Source organism: Bombina bombina, chromosome 4, assembly GCF_027579735.1.
Source record: "Bombina bombina isolate aBomBom1 chromosome 4, aBomBom1.pri, whole genome shotgun sequence".
Lineage (NCBI taxonomy): Eukaryota > Metazoa > Chordata > Amphibia > Anura > Bombinatoridae > Bombina > Bombina bombina.
Genome location: NC_069502.1, coordinates 506,319,517 through 506,340,885, shown reverse-complemented (window position 1 = coordinate 506,340,885; position 21,369 = coordinate 506,319,517). Strand labels below are relative to the sequence as shown.

The window sequence follows — 21,369 nt, the reverse complement described above, 5'->3', positions numbered from 1 at the left end:
CTAATTACTGTTTCAATTCTTATAAAGCTTAGGATATTTTTTTCTCCCCTTCTTTTTTTCCACTTGGTTTGTATTTTTTTCAAATGATATGGAAGGTGTGTGTGTGTGTATATATATATATATATATATATATATATATATATATATATTTATATTTAAATTTATATAGGGAGAGAAAGGGCTAATTTTGATTTTAGTTGAAGATATTGCAGCTGGCTAAATGATAATTTAAATAAAAAAAAAAAAAAAAAAAAGATAATTTAAATGCGTCCACTGTGTTGGGAAAGATTTAGATGCACTTAGTTGCTCAAGCGTGAGTCTGCTAAACTAACGGCTTTACAAACAAGGGTGGATATCTCAGCCCCTGTCCACCTGTCATCACGGCGGGCAGCATTACACCCCTTGCTTGCACCCTGCCAATCACCCGCAAACATAGGCTGTCAATAAGTCCGGTTGGAAAAGTCCAGGAGGATTGAGAAACACTTTTTTAGAGTTGGCATAGCAGATTAAGAAGCAGCGGTCTGATTACTATGTCTTTTTAAAAGGACAGTTCACTGTAAAATTGTTTTTCCCTGTATGTGTGACTTGTTATACCAGCTGCAGTGTATAAATGTATGAGAAATTGCTAATTTATGCTTCTTTTTTTTGCAAAAAAAATTAGCTGGATTTGCTCTATAAAACCATAGCCCATCAAAATAGGGTTGGCTTGCTGACAGATCAGATCTTGCTATCTTATTACATTTAAATGCTTACTTTTCTTATCTCTGTTACTGTACAGTACTTAGAAAGAACAATTAAAAATGAACATTTTAGAGTTTTATCTCTTTCACCTCCCACTGTGAGTGTAATTTATTCTGCTGACTGTATTTACATAGTTTCTCAATAGTCTATACCTAGGTATAGAAACTTTAGTATAGATAGGGATTCTACAGGCTAACCGCTAGATTTGGAGTTTTGTCGGTAACGACCCGAAAAACTAAAGCCGGCTTTTTTCTGGCCGCACAATAAAAATAACTCTGGTATTGAGAGTCCACATAAAGGCTGCGTTAGGCTCCAAAAAAGGAGCGTAGAGCATTTTTAACGCAGCTTCAACTCTCAATACCAGAGTTGCTTACGCAAGCGGCCAGCCTCAAAAACGTGTTCGTGCACGATTCCCCCATAGGATACAATGGGGCTGTTTGAGCTGAAAAAAAACCTAACACCTGCAAAAAAGCCGCGTTCAGCTCCTAACGCAGCCCCATTGTTTGCTATGGGGAAACACTTCCTACGTCTGCACCTAACACCCTAACATGTACCCCGAGTCTAAACACCCCTAACCTTACACTTATTAACCCCTAATCTGCCTCCCCCGCTATCGCTGACACCTGCATTTTATTTTAACCCCTAATCTGCCGCTCCGTAAACCGCCGCTACTTACATTATCCCTATGTACCCCTAATCTGCTGCCCCTAACACCGCCGACCCCTATATTATATTTATTAACCCCTAATCTGCCCCCCACAACGTCGCAGCCAGCTACCTACAATAATTAACCCCTAATCTGCCGACCGCAAAGCGCCGCCAACTACGTTATCCTTATGTACCCCTAATCTGCTGCCCCTAACAACGCCGACCCCTGTATTATATTTATTAACCCCTAATCTGCCCCCCACAACGTTGCCTCCACCTGCCTACACTTATTAACCCCTAATCTACCGACCGGAGCTCACCGCTATTCTAATAAATGTATTAACCCCTAAAGCTAAGTCTAACCCTAACACTAACACCCCCCTAAGTTAAATATAATTTACATCTAACGAAATTAATTAACTCTTATTAAATAAATTATTCCTATTTAAAGATAGATACTTACATGTAAAATAAACCCTAATATAGCTACAATATAAATTATAATTATAGTGTAGCTATTTTAGGATTAATATTTATTTTACAGGCAACTTTGTAATTATTTTAACCAGGTACAATAGCTATTAAATATTTAATAACTATTTAATAGCTAAAATAGTTAAAATAATTAAAAAATTACCTGTAAAATAAATACTAACCTAAGTTACAATTAAACCTAACACTACACTATCAATAAATTAATTAAATAAACTACCTACAATTACCTACAATTAACCTAACACTACACTATCAATAAATTAATTAAATACAATTCCTACAAATAAATACAATTAAATAAACTAGCTAAAGTACAAAAAATAAAAAAGAACTTAGTTACAAAAAATAAAAAACTATTTACAAACATAAGAAAAATATTACAACAATTTTAAACTAATTACACCTACTCTAAGCCCCCTAATAAAACAACAAAGCCCCCAAAATAAAAAAATGCCCTACCCTATTCTAAATGACTAAAGTTAAAAGCTCTTTTACCTTACCAGCCCTGAACAGGGCCCTTTGCGGGGCATGCCCCAAGAAGTTCAGCTCTTTTGCCTGTAAAAAAAAACATACAATACCCCCCCCCCCAACATTACAACCCACCACCCACATACCCCTAATCTAATCCAAACCCCCCTTAAATAAACCTAACACTAAGCCCCTGAAGATCTTCCTACCTTGTCTTCACCTCACCGGGTATCACCGATCGTTCCTGGCTCCGATATCTTCATCCAACCCAAGCGGGGGCTAGACATCCACTGAAGAAGTCCAGAAGAGGGTCCAAAGTCTTCATCCTATCCGGGAAGAAGAGGCGATCCGGACCGGCAACCATCTTGATCCAAGCGGCATCTTCTATCTTCATCCGATGACGACCGGCTCCATCCTGAAGACCTCCACCGCGGACCCATCTTCTTCCGGCGACGTCCAACTGAAGAATGACGGTTCCTTTAAGGGACGTCATCCAAGATGGTGTCCCTCGAATTCCGATTGGCTCAGCCAATCAGATTGAGCTCGCATTCTATTGGCTGTTCCGATCAGCCAATAGAATGCAAGCTCAATCTGATTGGCTGATTGGATCAGCCAATCGGATTGAACTTGATTCTGATTGGCTGATTCCATCAGCCAATCAGAATATTCCTACCTTAATTCCGATTGGCTGATAGAATCCTATCAGCCAATCGGAATTCGAGGGACGCCATCTTGGATGACGTCCATTAAAGGAACCGTCATTCTTCAGTTGGACGTCGCCGGAAGAAGATGGGTCCGCGTTGGAGGTCTTCAGGATGGAGCCGGTCGTCATCGGATGAAGATAGAAGATGCCGCTTGGATCAAGATGGTTGCCGGTCCGGATCGCCTCTTCTTCCCGGATAGGATGAAGACTTTGGACCCTCTTCTGGACTTCTTCAGTGGATGTCTAGCCCCCGCTTGGGTTGGATGAAGATATCGGAGCCAGGACCGATCGGTGATACCCAGTGAGGTGAAGACAAGGTAGGAAGATCTTCAGGGGCTTAGTGTTAGGTTTATTTAAGGGGGGTTTGAGTTAGATTAGGGGTATGGGGGTGGTGGGTTGTAATGTTGGGGGGGTATTGTATGGTTTTTTTTACAGGCAAAAGAGCTGAACTTCTTGGGGCATGCCCCGCAAAGGGCCCTGTTCAGGGCTGGTAAGGTAAAAGAGCTTTTAACTTTAGTCATTTAGAATAGGGTAGGGCATTTTTTATTTTGGGGGGCTTTGTTGTTTTATTAGGGGGCTTAGAGTAGGTGTAATTAGTTTAAAATTGTTGTAATATTTTTCTTATGTTTGTAAATATTTTTTAATTTTTTGTAACTTAGTTCTTTTTTATTTTTTGTACTTTAGCTAGTTTATTTAATTGTATTTATTTGTAGGAATTGTATTTAATTAATTTATTGATAGTGTAGTGTTAGGTTAATTGTAGGTAATTGTAGGTAGTTTATTTAATTAATTTATTGATAGTGTAGTGTTAGGTTTAATTGTAACTTAGGTTAGTATTTATTTTACAGGTAATTTTGTAATTATTTTAACTATTTTAGCTATTAAATAGTTATTAACTATTTAATAGCTATTGTACCTGGTTAAAATAATTACAAAGTTGCCTGTAAAATAAATATTAATCCTAAAATAGCTACAATATAATTATAATTTATATTGTAGCTATATTAGGATTTATTTTACAGGTAAGTATTTAGCTTTAAATAGGAATAATTTATTTAATAATAGTTAATTAATTTCGTTAGATGTAAATTATATTTAACTTAGGGGGGTGTTAGTGTTAGGGTTAGACTTAGCTTTAGGGGTTAATACATTTATTAGAATAGCGGTGAGCTCCGCTTGGCAGATTAGGGGTTAATAAGTGTAGGCAGGTGGAGGCGACGTTGTGGGGGGCAGATTAGGGGTTAATAAATATAATATAGGGGTCGGCGGTGTTAGGGGCAGCAGATTAGAGGTACATAAGGATAACTTTGTTGGCGGCGCTTTGCGGTCAGCAGATTAGGGGTTAATAAGTGTAGGCAGATGGAGGCGACGTTGAGGGGGCAGATTAGGGGTTAATAAATATAATACAGGGGTCGGCGGTGTTAGGGGGAGCAGATTAGGGGTACATAAGGATAACGTAGGTGGCGGTCGGCAGATTAGGGGTTAAAAAAATGTATTCGAGTGTCAGCGATGTGGGGGGACCTCGGTTTAGGGGTACATAGGTAGTTTATGGGTATTAGTGTACTTTAGAGTACAGTAGTTAAGAGCTTTAGAAACCGGCATTAGCCCAGAAAGCTCTTAACTACTGACTTTTTTCCTGCGGCTGGAGTTTTGTCGTTAGATGTCTAACGCTCACTTCAGAAACGACTCTAAATACCGGAGTTATAAAAATCCCATTGAAAAGATAGGATACGCAATTTAAGTAAGGGGATCTGCGGTATGGAAAAGTCGCGGCTGAAAAGTGAGCGTTAGACCCTATTTTGAGTGACTCCAAATACCGGCGGTAGCCTAAAACCAGCGTTAGGAGCCTCTAACGCTGGTTTTCACGGCTACCGCCAAACTCCAAATCTAGGTCTAAGTCAGCTATTTTGAATATCAATATAAAGGCTAAGGAGCTGGTTGTAAACAATTTATTATACTCCAACAGGTAAAATACATCATTGGGAATAAATTAAAGGAGATAACGTTTTTGGGTAAACTGTTTCTTTAAAGGGACAGCTTACCTCAAACAAATTACCCTTTAATTTATTCCCAATGATCAATTTTACCTGCTAGAGTTTATTAAATTGTTTACAAGTAGCTCGTTTACCCTTATATGGCATTTTAAATAGCTGGTTTAGCCTGTGGTATACCCACCAATATTAAAAGTTTCTGTACTATTGACAACCAATGTTCCCTATAAGTTTTGGGCTTTTTTTTTACAAACGTATATAAGATAAGGAAGCAAGTATGTACACAAAGTGATACCATAATGAAATATAATTTTACCTGCAAGCTCAACCCATTGCTGTGGTTTCAAAGCACATAACCAGCAATTCCATATACACAAATGAACCGGAAACTTCAATTTCTAATGAATTTTATACTCTGCCGCTGATATAACAACATAACTACACTCAGATAGAAACACCTCACTATCAGAAGGAGTTTATATTTAATTTAAATTGGCTTTTTATTTGTTAAAAATGTAAAAATATTATTAAAAATTCATCTCACCAGGGCAAAGTGCAATATTACAAGGCTTATGTTGCATTTCAGGGCCATCACAAAGCCTTCCTCCATACTGTGGGGGAGTACACGTTCTAGTTCTTGTCCTTTGGCCTCTTCCACAAGTAAAGGAACATAAGCTCCAAGGTGACCACTCTTCCCAAACTCCATGTACTACAACAAAGAAAAGAGGTTTTCAATCCAAAGCAAGGCTTGTTGTGACAAAGAAAAGTACAATGAATACAATATAATATAGAGCTACAATTAAACCATTAAGCAAAATAAACTCTAGCATCAGAGTAATAAAATGGCAAAAAACAACAGCTTTACAGTTTGATGACCTTGCTTTAATTAAGCTTTGTTGCCTTAGATTAGATGTGCATTTAATGGTATTATCTTGGATGCAAATTAAAGCAAACATTTATAACTTTCAAAAGCTTTTAGCAAACACTATTGCAATGTCAATGTTATCATAAAAATAATGTTAACAAATGTATTTTAACCCCTCGGAGGCTAGCAGAGATCAGTGCTATGTTACTTTGCTAGCAGTTATGGGGTGAACCCTAAAGATACTTTATATATTTTGCAGTAATGTCATCCTTTCTCTGCCACTCTACTATCAATGCACTGCAGATTGGTGCCATGCATGAAGCAGATGAGCTATAGTAACACATAATTGAAAATATAATTAAATTATGCTAATTTATTTACTAGAGACATATATTGCCCCCCCCCCCTTTATTAAAGTCCATGAAAACAATGTTCCCACACCAAAAACTTATCCTTACACCTTTCGGGGTTCTGATAAAGCATCAGCTGCTTGAATTTACTACGCACAAGAAAACACTGAGCTTTCCCACCCCCTGCTTTTGCACAACCAGTTATGCATAAGCAAAGGTGCAGCAGCATAAACAATATCAAAGTTTATTGGCAATTGATTTATGTTGTTTATGCTGCTGCGCCTTTGTGATTTTTTGCAGTTTGTGGGATACCAGTCTCCCTGGCAGCGTGCATTTAGGTACTAGTATGCTGGACTCTGTTGACATTCTACAACCATACCTGCAACAGAAAAGCTTGTTAGTCAAATTAGTCCAGTTTGTCTGACACCTCGCAACAAGTGGGGGCCATTGTATAAAAATATTTGTTTTTCTTTTTATTTAGTTAATTGAATTAGTACAATTCAGAAACAGAGAATCAGTTCCAATTATAAGTTTGTTTTGAGCAGTCATGAGTAGTAATACAAAATGTCTACAAGCTGATGGCATGATACTCCAAAAATCTTTCTATTCCATCAAAAATAGCATATTTTACAATATATTACAATGCTTTAAAAAAGAGATGCTTCTGTGCTGAATTTTTGTATGTGAGTTTCCTTTATCAACCAGTGAGCATTACAGTCCCAGGACCCAATTATACAGAATAAGGACTTCTTCTCTTAGTTGAACATTACATTTAAACAGTTCTTGCTTAAAATGTTTTCCATGCAAAATAATATTTTAAAAATGTTAACTGATACTATTTCATATGCATCATAGAACCATTTTGAAGACCATGCACCTATAAACTTTTTAACAGTTTGTATGACTAACATAGTCTGGGAAATTCAATGAATGTGACTATTATCATTTCCTAATATCATAACATAACATAGTTTTATATATAGTACTCTTTTTAAGAATCTATAGAAGCAATGCCCCATGGTTATCAATTCTTATTTAATTCAGGAATCTTCATTGTAATTACTGTAGAGTTGAGCTTCGCCTGAGGAGAAAATCCATTCCATAAAGTAGATTAATCCTCATAAATTATTATATCCATAAATTAAACAAAAAGCATTGGATGTCAAATATTATAATTGCTTAATATTAGAACTCTGTTATTCTTGATAGAATTTTTTTATAGTTATGTGCATATTTTATAGTTGTGCATATCCATAACATAAAGGTTATCTATTGGCATTTTTGCAGCAGAAGTGCCACCTATGAAATAACAATCATAAGCATTTCAATACTGCACCTAAGTTGTGGTGACAATGTTGGGGCTATAGTTTACAAAATATAGATGTTGTCATTGTGAAATTACAGAGCAAATCTTTATTGTCTGCCACATAGTAGCAAAGTTTCAATAGACTTCTTTATTAGCAGTGGTTTCTTTGCAGTTATAAATGCAGAAATTCACTTGGAATTTACTATGTTGGTGGACAACAACACTGCAATCAATAATTTTTTTGAAGACTTCACAATACATTTGAATGCTCTATTTTAATGCAACCATGACATTAACACTGTGACACAGTAGCATCATTTTGTTGAAAAAGAAATGCAGCAAAATAGTGACATAGAGCTAGCAAAATGTACTCTTAAAGGGACATTAAACATTAAAAAAATGCTAAATAGAAAGATGCATTCAAAGAAAATATTAGCCTGAGAATACCATGTAGCAGTTTAAATACTGACAAAATAAGTGTTAAGTTTTAGTGTGTATAAAATGGGAGCTCCCATATTATAATTAAGATTACCTTCTCTGCTGTGGTCAATTAGGGCCAATTATAAATAGGTCACTAGAGTGTGCAGCCAATGGCTGTATGGAATATAACAGTGTTCTGCACTTCCATTTCCAACAGGAACTGTTCACACTTTTAGAATGGAATTACAAGAAAAGGGGAAAAAATACATAATGAAAGTATATTGAGAAGGGTTTTTCGAGTATAGAAGTGACCTGTTCATGTTTGAAAGAAGATGGGAATGAACTGGTAGAAAGGGATGGGTTGAAGATGTGGGTAAGAGTAGGAGTGAGGGTAGAAGACAGAGAAGGTATTAGATGGGAAAGGATAGGGTCCAGAGCGCAGATAGTGAGGAGTGAGGAATATAGTAAGGAGCAAACTTCATTCTTGGTGGCTGGATAGATGATGCTGATAGTGAAAGAGGGGATGACTGAGGGTGGAGTTGGAAGATTGCAGGTTAGTGTCGGGATGGTGCTTTGGATAGTACGTCTTTTGTTTAAAAATTAGTTTTCCAGGTCTTGAGCACTAAAAACAGATGGAGGGGTGGTGCAGGTGGAGAGAGTTGAAAGTTGAGGAGTAATTTAGGGTTTAAGAAAAGAGTAGCTATAAGAAAAGAGAAGTAAGTTAGCTTAGCTAAGTAAAGGGCAGAGGTGTATAAACAAAGAATGAACTTACAGAGTCTACAATTTGTTTATGCTCTTATAATAGAATTTAATAAATATATATTTAATTATTCATTTTTATAGTAAAGACATTTCAAAGCAGTTTCCCTTTTGTTAATTGTATGGAGTACAAATGCTTAATTTATATTAATGATACTAGCGGTTAGAAAGAAAATATGGAGAGGTGAAAGTGGACAGCCCTGTCTAGTCCCTTGTTTTAGGATTATGTTCTCAGTCAGTTGACCATTAATTTACAAAGCTGTTTTAGAGGTATTGTAAATATTCTTCACAAAATGCAAAAAAAGCCCATGCAAACCAAATATTTTCAAAGAAAAGAATATGCGATTGTGCTGCACCGAGTCGAACGCCTTTTCTGCATCCAGTGAAACAACAGCCATGTCCTCGTACATTTTAAATGATACAGTAGACATTCACCTAGATTATGAGCTTTGCGTTAGAGGCTATGCGGTGCTAATGAACAGTTTTCCCTCACCGCTCACTTACATGCAGCGCTGGTATTACAAGTTTTTACAAACCCGTCATTAACAGGCAAGAAGTGAGCATTAAGCAAAATTTTGCTCATTACCGCTCTCCAATACCAGCGCTGCTTAAGTCAGCAGTGAGCTGGTGTAACGTGCTCATGCACAATTTCCCCATAGGAATCAACGGGGAGAGCCGGCTGAGAAAAAGTCTAATACCTGCAAAAAAACAGCGTAAAACTCAGTAACGCAGCCCCATTGATCCCTATAACAAAATAAAAGTTATGTCTACACCTAAAACCCTAACATGAACCCCGATTCTAAACACCCCTAATTTGCGGCCCCCGACATTGCTAACACCTACATTATGTTATTAACCACTAATCTGCCGCTCCGGACACCGCCGCCACCTACATTATAGTTATGAACCCCTAATCTGCTGCCCCAACATCACCAACACCTACATTATTTTTTATTAACCCCTAATCTGCCACCCCCAATGTCGCTGCAACCTACCTACACTTTTTAACCCCTAATCTGCCTCCCCAATGTCACTGCCACTATAATAAACATATTAACCCCTAAACTTCTGCCTCGCAAACTTTAGTTAAATATTATTAACCCCTAATCTGCTGGCCCTAACATCGCCACCACCTACCTACATTTATTAACCCCTAATCTGCCGCCCCCAATGTCGCCGCCACTATATTAAAGTTATTAACCCTAAACCTAACACCCCCTAACTTAAATATAATTTAAATAAATCTAAATAAATATTCCTATCATTAACTAAATTATTCCTATTTAAAACTAAATACTTTCCTATAAAATAAACCTTAAGCTAGCTACAATATAACTAATAGTTACATTGTAGCTAGCTTAGTATTTATTTTTATTTTACAGGCACGTTTGTATTTATTTTAACTAGGTATAATTGTTATTTAATAGTTGATGCCAATGTTTCTGCGTGAGCCTTCAGGCTCATCGAAAACAGCAGTTATGAAGCAGCGGTCTAAAGACTGCTGCTCCATAACTTGTCCACCTGCTCTGAAGCCACAGACAGAAATCAATCAATCAATTGATTGACACCCCCTACTAGCGGACGATTGGCTGCGAATCTGCAGGGGGCGGCATTGTGCCAGCAGTTCACAAGAACTGCTTGTGCAATGATAAATGCCGATAGCGTATGCTGTCAGCATTTATTGATGTGCTGCGGACATGATATGCTACATCGTATCATGTCCACTTGCACTATGATAAATCTATGATAAATCTACCCCATAGAGTTTATACTATCTGCAATTTCTTTGGAATCTTTATGAATATTATCATTTGATTGAATCACTTCAATGCCCATCTTGTTCCCATATCTGTAGTATTTATCCTGCATTTTTAACTCAGTCAACATTGTAGAATGGATGAGTAAAGTATCTCGATCTTTCATAGCATTGAGATATTTAACCCAGTTTTCATTGGAGGAATATAAGAGATAAGCTTTTTATGTATTAACTAACAGCTATGCCCATCCATTAGCTCTTTTGCCATGTCCTGAAAAGGGCAATCAGCTCTTTTATGAAGTGCCAAAACCCTAAGCTAAAAATAAAACCCACCCAAAAAAACCTTAAAAAACCTAACACTAACCCCCGAAGATCCACTTCATCCTCATCCAGATGGCGAAGTCCTCATCGAAGCGGGCAGAAGTCTTCATCCAAGCGGGCAGAAGTCCTCATCAAAACAGCCAGAAGTCTTCATCCAGACGGCATCTTCTATCTTCATCCATCCGGCATGGAGCGGGTCCATCTTCAAGACATCTGGCACAGAGCATCCTCTTCTTCTGATGGTCGCTGAAGAATGAAGTTTGCCTTAAAGTGACGTCATCCAAGATGGCGTCCCTTACATTCCAATTGACTGATAGAATTCTATCAGCCAATAGGAATTAAAGGTGAAAAAATCCTATTGGCTGTTGCAATCAGCCAATAGGATTGAGCTTTCATCCTATTGGTTGATCCAATCAGCCAATAGGATTGAGCTCGCATTCTATTGGCTGATTGGAATAGCCAATAGAATGCGAGAATACTATCAGCCAATCGGAATGCTCCACGCCAGATGTCTTGAAGATAGGCCTGTTCCACGCAGGATGGATGATGATAGAAGATGCCATCTGGATGAAGACTTCTGGCCGATTCAATCAGGACTTCTGCCCGCTTCGATGAGGACTTCGCCGGCTGGAAAAAACTGTAAGAGGATCTTTGGGGGTTAGTGTTTTTTTAAGGATTTTTGGGTGGGTTATATTTTTGACTTAGGGTTTGGGCACTTTGTAAAAGAGCTGATTGCCCTTTTCAGGGCATGGCAAAAGAGCTAAATGCCCTTTTAAGGGCAATGCCAATCCAAATGCCCTTTTCAGGGCAATGGTTAGCTTAGGTTTATTTGGGGGTTTGGTTGGGTGGGTGTTTGTATTTTTTTTTACAGGTAAAAGAGCTGATTTCTTTGGGGAAATGCCCAGCAAAAGGACGGCAGATTAGTGTAGGCTAGGTTTTTTTTATTTGGGTGTGGGGGGGGGTTTATTTTGATAGGGCTAATAGATTAGGAGTAAATTGTTTTTTTTTTTTTAATAAATTGTTTTTTATTTTTTTAATTTAGTGTTTATTTTTTTTGTAATTTAGATAATTGTATTTTATTAATTTAATTTATTTTATTTTATTTTAAAGTTAGGTTTTAGTGTAAGGCAGGTTAAGGTTTATTTTACAGGTGACTTTGTATTTATTTTAACTAGGTAGTTATTAAATAGTTAATAACTATTTACAAACTAGTATACCTAGTTAAAATAAATACGAACTTACCTGTGAAATAAAAATAAAACCTAAGCTATCTACAATGTAACTATTAGTTATATTGTAGCTAGCTTAGGTTTTATTTTACAGGTAAGAATTTAGTTTTAAATAGGTTATTTAGGTAATAGTTGTAAGTTTTATTTTAATTATATTTGTTAGGGTTAGGGTTATGTTAGGGTTAGGGTAAGGGTTAGGTTTAGGGGTTAATATATTTATGTAGTGATGCGGGAGGGTGGAGGTTTAGGGGTTAATAGGTTTATTATAGTGGCAACGATGTCTGGGAGCGGCGGAATAGGGTTAATAATATTTAAATAGTGTTTGCGATGCGGGAGGGCAGCGGTTTAGTGGTTAATACGTTTATTATAGTGGCGACGATGTCTGGGAGCGGCGGAATAGGAGTTAATACATTTTTTAAGTGGTGGCGATAGGAGTTAATTAATAGGAGTTAATTAATATTTTATTGTGTTTGCAATGCGGGAGGGCCTCGGTTTAGGGGTTAATAGGTTGTTTATGGGTATTAGTGTACTTTTTTATACTTTAGTTATGAGTTTTATGCTACATCTTTGTAACGTAAAACTCATAACTACTGACTTTAGATGGCGGTACGAATCTCGTGGTTATAGGCTGTACCGCTCACTTTTTGGCCTCCCAGGCAAACTTGTAATACCGGCGCTATGGGAGTCCTATTGAAAAAGGACTTTTTTAAAAGTGCAGTACTTACGTTGCGTGACGGCCAAAAAGGTGTGTGGTACACCTATACCTGCAAGACTTGTAATAGCGGCGTTAGGGAAAAAGCATCATTATGAAGCATAACGATGCTTTTTCCCTCATAACGCAAAACTCGTAATCTAGCTGTAATTGATTAATGGTTTATTTTTCTATCTTCCTAAGTATTTTCTTCATATTGATCATAAAATAATTGATATCACCGGTCAAGACTGCCTTGGCAGTCTGCCAGAACAGCTCGGGATTATCTATGTGTGCTTAATTGAAAAGACAATAATCCATTTTTTGACAAGACAATTTCTGAATTAAAGATCAATAAACAAATAAGTTGGAAAATGGAAACGGCGAAAAAAGAATTCAAAGAGAAATTTCCAGTATAATAGGTGCATGATCCGAAAGACAAAAGGGAGAGATCAGTGTGTTAACTCCCGTGTTTATTAAGCTATTGCTAATAAGAAACATATCTATCCTGGAGAGAGAACCATATTTTTTGGACATAAATGTATAATTTTTTTTTATTTTTATTTTTAGACTTTTGTATTGTTATTCAACAACATAAATACATATACACTCTGACAACAACCACAGAGATAAAGAAAAAACAAGATACACCATAATATATGAATTACTAAATGTATAATTTTTTATATCAGGATTCTGTTCCCTCCAGACATCTCTAATCCCCAGGTTACAAAAAAGTTTTCTAAATTGTTTATTCTCTTGTTTATCTCTATTGGTCTTAGAGCAATTTTTGCCCTTTCTAATTCTATCTATTCTATACTATGGAATCATATTAAAATCTCCTCCTAAACAGGGGCGTATTAAGGCATAGGCCAACAAGGCCCGTGTCTAGGGTGGCAGGTTTTGGGGGCGGCACTTGTCCCAGCCACTGCACTGTCTTAACGCTGAGCGGTCACGTGACTTCAGTCAGTGGTACTGTAGAAGACTGAGTGAAAACAGAGACGGGGAGAGGAGGTTGATCTGTGGACTGGAGCAGGAGTGAGGAGTCCCTTTATAGTGAGATGAGATCATAAGATCATTTACAGGTGATCATGCTGGGTGCATAAGCGGGAACCTAACAGTGCTCAGGCTGTGTGTATATGGGGTAATAGGCTGCTCTGTTATTACAGGATCCAGACAGTGTAAAAGCTGAACTTTGTTCCTGTTTTATTTTAGCAACGGTGCTGGCACTGCTGGGGGAAGATCAGTTCCGGGGATTTGGCCGCTTTTCTAACTGTTGTAAAAATAAAAAATTTCCTTCCTGAAGGTTTAGGGGAGAAAGTGTTGAGACTTGGGAGGGACACAGGCAACATTATTTATTTACATTGCACAGTTCTTGGATTTAAACAAGAAGAGATAAATCTGACAGCGCTGAAAAAGAGATGTCCTATAGCTCTCATTGAAAGATGGGTCCCTAGCCACCCAACGAAATGCAGATATAGAAAATTGTTCAAAAGAAGGACTAATATTCAGTTATCTAGAATCAATGTGTAGTACACAGAAATAAAACCTAATATGAGGTGTAAAGGTAAGGTACTAAAAATATTAAGTGAAATATTTAATATCACATAGATTATTACATAGAATATTAAAAGTACATATTATAAGTACATGCATGGATCCATGACTTAAAAAACAAACAAAGTTATAAAAATAGGTAATAAAAACAATAAAAACAATTTTGAGCAATGTCAATACATGCAATACAGATGTGGTGTAATAAATAAACAATACATATGTGGTATAATGAATAAACAATGTCTCAAATTGTATCTACGTATCCTGCAAGTGTGTTGAAATATGGATAAACTAAATAAGTTTAGTTATACAAAAAATTAATTCAAAAAAGTGTAGGAAGTTAACAAATTGGTACAGTTCATCAAATGTGTGATGAATCCAAAGTGCTGGTGCAAAAAAGCAGATTCCAAATTGGTGGCGGTGTACACAAAAAAAAAAATAATATAAAAAATGCAAAGTTAAAAAAGCAAAATGTCAAAAATCAATGCTGGCTATGTGGCCATAAAAAAGAATAGTGATATAAATGTGAACAAAGTACAAAATAGTGTGCAATGACAGATATAACAAAAGTAAAATCCTTAGTGAAATCAAAAATCCTTTGTGAAAATCGATATCCAAAAAATCCTACTGTATATCGTCAAATCCTGTGAATAAAAACAGCATAGCACAGTATTGTTGGAACAAGTATATATATATATAATTGAAATAGATATGGGGTCTTTTTTAAGACTCTTGAAAAAGACCCCATTTTGCTTTTTTAACTTTGCATTTTTTACATTTTTTCTGTGTACACCGCCACCAATTTGGAATCTGCTTTTTTGCACCAGCACTTTGGATTTATCACACATTTGATGAACTGTACCAATTTGTTAACTTCCTACACTGCTGAATTTTTGTAATAAATTTTTTGTATAACTAAACTTATTTAGTTTTTCCATATTTCAACACACTTGCAGGATACGTAGATACAATTTGAGACATTGTTTATTCATTATACCACATATGTATTGTTTATTTATTACACCACATCTGTATTGCATGTATTGACATTGCTCAAAATTGTTTTTATTGTTTTTATTACCTATTTTTATAACTTTGTTTGTTTTTTTAAGTCATGGATCCATGCATGTACTTATAATATGTACTTTTAATATTCTATGTAATAATCTATGTGATATTAAATATTTCACTTAATATTTTAAGTACCTTACCTTTACACCTTATATTTGGTTTTATTTCTGTGTAGTACACATTGATTCTAGGTAACTGAATATTAGTCCTTGCCTCTAGAGAGGCGCTTCTTTTGAACTATTTTCTATATCTACAGTTCTTGGATTTGTTTGTGTAGGAAACAGAGTGGGTGCTAAGCCCGTTGTGTTATATATTACAGACTCAGAGCATCTTCTTACATTTGTTTAAAGGAGAATGAACGATTCTGACATTTCTCTGACTGATGGTCTTACAACTAATTGAATGTGGGAGTTAAAATGTGAGCACACAGCACCTCCGTGTAAGCCCCTCCCCAGCACACAACCTCAAATCATATGTAAAGTTTAAACACTTATGGAGGCAGCATACAGCGCTGACAGAAGCACACAAGCAGTGACCAGGGCAGAGTTAAAGGATCCATCTGATCCAATTTCATTACAGATTGCTAGATCATCCGTTGTTAAATAGCTGCACACAATACACAAACTCTTTTATATGTTGCAGAGGCTAAGTAAATATGAGAGCAGCACAAGGAATTCTTTTTCATTGCTTATACATTGTCCAGAAGCATAGAGATCAGTTTACATTCATACAGCTACAGTAAACTAAATGAGTGTGTCCACCACAGAGCTTGCTAAAATGCCTGATGTGATAGTCAGAGGAGAAAGTTTAACACCCTCCTATCTTATTTGTAGCTGGGCAGCTGGTAATGTAAAGGCTGTCCTCTGCTTTCTAATAGTATATCAATGTGGCTTATATCTGTACAATGGTGAACAACCTTTACATTGTTTATGTGTTAGGGATCATATCTGATATATAACATATATATAAGTGAAAGTAATTTTCCTTAGTACTCTGTGTTATCTCTTGTGTGCCTGTATGTTTGTGAATGTATGTGTGAAAGTATATGTGTATAAGTATGTGTGAATATACTTAATGTGTGTATTGAGAACAAAACTAGCATCTTATGAACTTATGACTAGGAACAACAGATGAGTAAATTCAACTATAATTGGACACGAGCTACTGCATACTGGCAAAATATTCAAACCACTACAAAAAGCCATAAAGATTTTTATTTTTAAAATTAGGATATTATTAATTTTATGTAGCGCTACAAGGAAGAATTAATAAATTAAACAGTGATGTATTCTGTAATAACCTTGAAGGAAAAAAAATGTTTTCTTAATAAATTACTCTTTATACATGGATTCAGTGTAAGATAGCATTCAGGAAATTGCACAAAAATACATCAATTACAGTACGTCGTATTTGTTAAGTTTGCTGCCACATTTAGGAAATTAGATTTAGTTGGATTTGGGGACATTTTATAGAAGTTGGGCAAATAGATTATTTTAGTCAACTGAAATGATTCAGCATGATTAATATTTACTTTAGTTTATATGCCGCTTTAATTTCTAGAAAAAGAAATTAAATCTACAGAGAAAATCAAAGCGTACGTTTGCTAAAGATGGATAAATAAAATAGAAGTTTAAAAAATCTATTTTAGTTTAAATTTTCTTTATTGAACTATTCATTGAGGGCATACCGCTATAATTTTAGACAGACTTTAAAATTAAAGTAACGTAAATAACCTTTTAATAACATCACATCTAGAGATGTCATGATACAGATAAATAAGGATACTGGTAACATAGTATTCAATACTACAAGATAGAAAATATTTTGGAGTCAATTAAAATGTTTCTGATTTTCTCTTTAAATATCTGAAGAACAGGATTGGCAATTTTCTTAATCAAAACAATTGCAATCTTGCCAAGTCAAGCAATGCAGAGATTGATAACTGCTACAATATTTAAACTCAGAATGACTAATAATGGCTTTTGATCACAGAAAACTGAAATGGGCTAATGGGGGTTAATGAAGTAAATATGTATGTTTTGCAATATGACAAAGTGATATTTCTGATGTTTTAAACAATCTGAACACCATTTTTATATGATCGATAATGTCCAGCACAATGTGAAGCCACAGTGGTGCAAGCTGTTGGAGGTTCCACACCAAATCCTCCAAACAAACACAAGTGAATAAGTCCAAATGACAGCAGCACTCACCAAACGATATAAAATTTCATAGCTTTATTTGGAGTTTCCCCATGGTACAAAGATTAAGACGACAACGTTCCGGGCTTGTTGTCCTTGACATGACTAAGGGCAACAAGTTCGAATCATTGCCATCCTAATATTTGTACCATGGGGAAACTCCAAATAAAGCTGTGAAATGTTATATCGTTTGGTGAGTGCTGCTGTCATTTGGACTTATTCACCATTTTTATATGAGCATGATGGGTATGCTGGGTATGTTTTTAAACTTTAATATTTTAAAATGATATATTTTTGTCTTTATATTTTTCTATAATTGATTGAGAAAACTTCATTTTCTGATATGATGAGATTTTTTTCTAAAATACATAAAAAGAAAGTTTCCGCAACTTACGTCATCTTCTATAATGGGATATTAATAGTGTTCATACTGTTAATTGTTAAGCCACTAAGTTATGGGGTGTAAAATACTGCCAAAAGTCCCAAAGCTCACTGTACAGAAAGAGGTTTGTTTTTATGGCATTTCCATTACTTTAAGAAGATGTTGACACAAGGTTCCAGATATTGTAAATTGCAATTTTCAAAACACTTTTTTAGGACTTTTGTTTTCTGTAAAAAAAATATCATTATTATTATCATTTATTTGTATGGCGCCACAAAATTCTGTAGTGCTGGGTAAAATGATAGGGGTATACAATGACAAGGATTTGTAATAAAATACAAAGCATTCCAAAACTAAACAAATCTAGAACAGGAGGAAGAAGGCCCTGCTCCGGAGAGCTCACAGTCTACAGGTTTAGGGTGCAGAGACATAAGGTCGGGGTAGCTTGTCACATCAGTTGTAGTTTGCAGCAGTTAGTAAGGCAGTTCATGTATTAGTTTGGTTCGGATGAGGGATGGAGGAGAGATGGTAAGCCTCTCTGAATAGGTGCATTTTCAAGGAGCTTCTGAAGCTATACAAGGTTGAAGGCAGTCTTATGGAGCAGGGTAGAGAGTTCCAGAGGACAGAAGCAACACATGCAAAGTCTTGGAGGGGGACGTAGAGATAACAGGAGTGGAGAGACGTAGGTCAGAGGTTGATCGAAGAGGACGGGATGGGGAATATTTCACAACGAGAGAGGAAATATAGCTGGGAGTTAGACAGTTGAGTGCTTTGTAAGTTAGGGTTAATACTTTAAATTGTATTCTGGAGTGTATGGGGAGCCAGTGCATGAGTCTAGCAGAAGCATTCATAATAGATTTGAGGGAGGAGAGGCAGTGTTTTGGAAGGCCATTTAGGAGTAGATTGCAATAATAAATGCATGAAAAAATGAGGGAATGAATAAGTATTTTTGTAGTTTTTTGAGTAAGGAAGGGACAAATTCGTAGGTGTGAATGGCAGGATTTGGTAAGTATGCTTGTATATGTGGGTTGAATGTGAGTTTTGAGTCTAGTGTGACCCAAAGACGGTGGACCTGGGGTGAGGTGTTGAGAATAGAGTCTCCAACCATCAGAGAAATTTCAGGTGTTGGATGTCTCGAAAAGGAGGAAATAAGAAGCAGCTCAGTTTTGGACAGATTGAGTTGGAGGTAGTTTGAAGACATCCAAGAGTAAATTGCAGAGAGGCAGTTGAAAATCTGGTTGAATGAAGAGGGAGATATATCAAGAGAGGAAAGATAGATTTGGGTATCATCAGCATATAAGTGGTACTGGAATCCAAAGGAGGATGTATAGAGAGAGAAAAGCAAGGGGCCCAAGACTTGCAGTACTCCAACTGAGAGAGAGGCATAAGATCAGAAGATATGTTGTTAAAGGAAACTGAAAACAAGCGGTTTGAGAGATATGAGGCAAACCAGGAGAGGACTGTGTCTCGGATGCTAAATTAATGTAGTAATTTTAGGAGGAGAGGATGGTCGATTGTGTCAAAAGCAGTGGATAGGTCAAGAAGAATTAGTAAGGAGTAGTGACCTTTTGCATCAGCTGATAACAGGTCATTTGTAACTTTAGCAAGAGCAGTTTCTGTTGAGTGTTTAGGGTGGAAACCAGATTTTAGTAGATCAAGAATGGAGTTAGTTGTCAGAAAGGGAAGTAAGGAGACTGGTCCATAGTTAGAAGGCGTGAAGGGTTTGGTATGATTGACGCATGCTTGAATGTATTAGGAAATGTGCCAGCAGTGAGAGATTGGTTAAAGAGATGAGTTAGGGTAGGGGTTAGTAAAGCAGAGAGAGCGGTAAGAAGTAGGGTCAAGTGGGCAGGTTGTGAGATGAGCCAAGGATAGGAGTACAGAGACTTCTTCCTCTGTTACAGGAGGGATGTAGCATAGAGTTTTGTTAATAGAAGGGGTGGGTAGAATTTCTGGGTTTGAGGGGTATGAGGTGCAGATATCTTTTCTAATGGTGTAAAATTTATTTTTGAAGTGATCAGCAATAATCTGAGCAGTGAGGTTGGTAGTGAACGGGGGTGCATGCGGACGTAGAAGGGAGTTAAAGGTTGAGAACAGCTTTCTGGGGTTGGATGCGTGAGATGACACAAGGGAGGAAAAATAGACTTGTTTGGCCAGGCTGAGCGCAGAGTTGTAGGACTTAAGGATGAATTTATAATGCCAGAAATCAGCACAGGTGCATGATTTCCTCCACTGCCGTTCAGCAGCCTGTGAACATTGTTGAAGATATCTGGTCTGTTTGGTGACACGGTTGCCATCGAGTGATTTATGTACAGCAAACAGTGGAGTCCAGCTTTGTCAAGTGTTGATTTTAGTGCCAAATTATACTGTAAAGCCATAAGGTTTGGGCAAGAGAGGGATGAAATGTCGGAGAGCAGAGGATTCAGTTGAGTGGAAAAGTCTGTGAGATCTACATTTAAATTCCTGTAAGGTAGCAGTTTCTTGGGGGCTTGCAAAGATGTAGCAGGGAGAGTAAGAGAGAAAGTTAGTAGATGGTGGTCAGAGAGAGGAAAGGGGAAGAGACGGCGCAGAGATTAGTGAAGACCAGGTCTATGGAGTTGCCTTCACAGTGTGTTGGAGATTTTATCCACTGGGACAGGACAAAAGAGGTGGTAAGGGTCCTAGGGATAGAAGTTTAGAGGCAGCAGACATGTTAGGATTATCAATGGGTATGTTGAAGTTCCCTAAAATTAGAGAAGGGACATTACAAGAGAGAAAATGTGGAAGCCAGGCTTCAATGTGGTCCATAAATTGTGATGCTGGGCCAGGGGGTTGATAGATAACTGCAACACGAGGAGCTAGAGGGGAGAATAGTCGGATTGCATGAACTTCAAAAGATGAGAAGGAAAGAGAGGGGGATGAAGGAATGCAGTAAAAGGTACTGTGTGGAGACAGGAGAATTCCTACTCCCCCTCCTTGTTTGTCTCCTGGCCTGGGAGTGTGAATGAAGTGCAGGCTGCCATAGGACAGAGAGGCTACAGCAGTTGTGTTAGAGGAGGAAAACCAAGTTTCAGTGAGGGCTAACAGGTTAGGTGAACCTGAAATAAATAGGTTGTGAATAGATATAAGTTTATTGCATACAAAGCGTGCATTCCAAAGGGCACAGGAGAATTGGGGTGGACTAACAGAGGTGCAGTTAATGACGTTTAGAGGGTTATGTGGGCAAGGTGTATGAGGTGTCATTTGGAGTAGTGAGCTGAGGGAAGCAGAGGGTGAACCTGGGTTAGGTGAGACATCCCCAGCTGCAAGAAGAAGAAAGATGGTGAGCAAGAGGAGATGAGAATGTGTCTTATGCGAGTGTTTACGTTTATGATCAGTGAAGCATGGCTGGCTGAGGGATGTGAGATAGGAATAGAGTTCATGTGTGTTGTAGAGG

At 37.1% G+C, this 21,369-nt stretch overlaps 1 protein-coding gene across 1 annotated transcript in view; it reads right to left on the bottom strand.

Moving 5' to 3' along the window:
• Positions 1-21,369, bottom strand: part of ADGRB3 (adhesion G protein-coupled receptor B3) — a 1,326,607-nt gene that overhangs the window by 766,473 nt on the left and 538,765 nt on the right. The window contains exon 4 of the mRNA XM_053710414.1: positions 5,591-5,755. Within this exon, the coding sequence (XP_053566389.1) occupies positions 5,591-5,755 (165 nt within the window). The remainder of the gene's footprint in view (positions 1-5,590; positions 5,756-21,369) is intronic.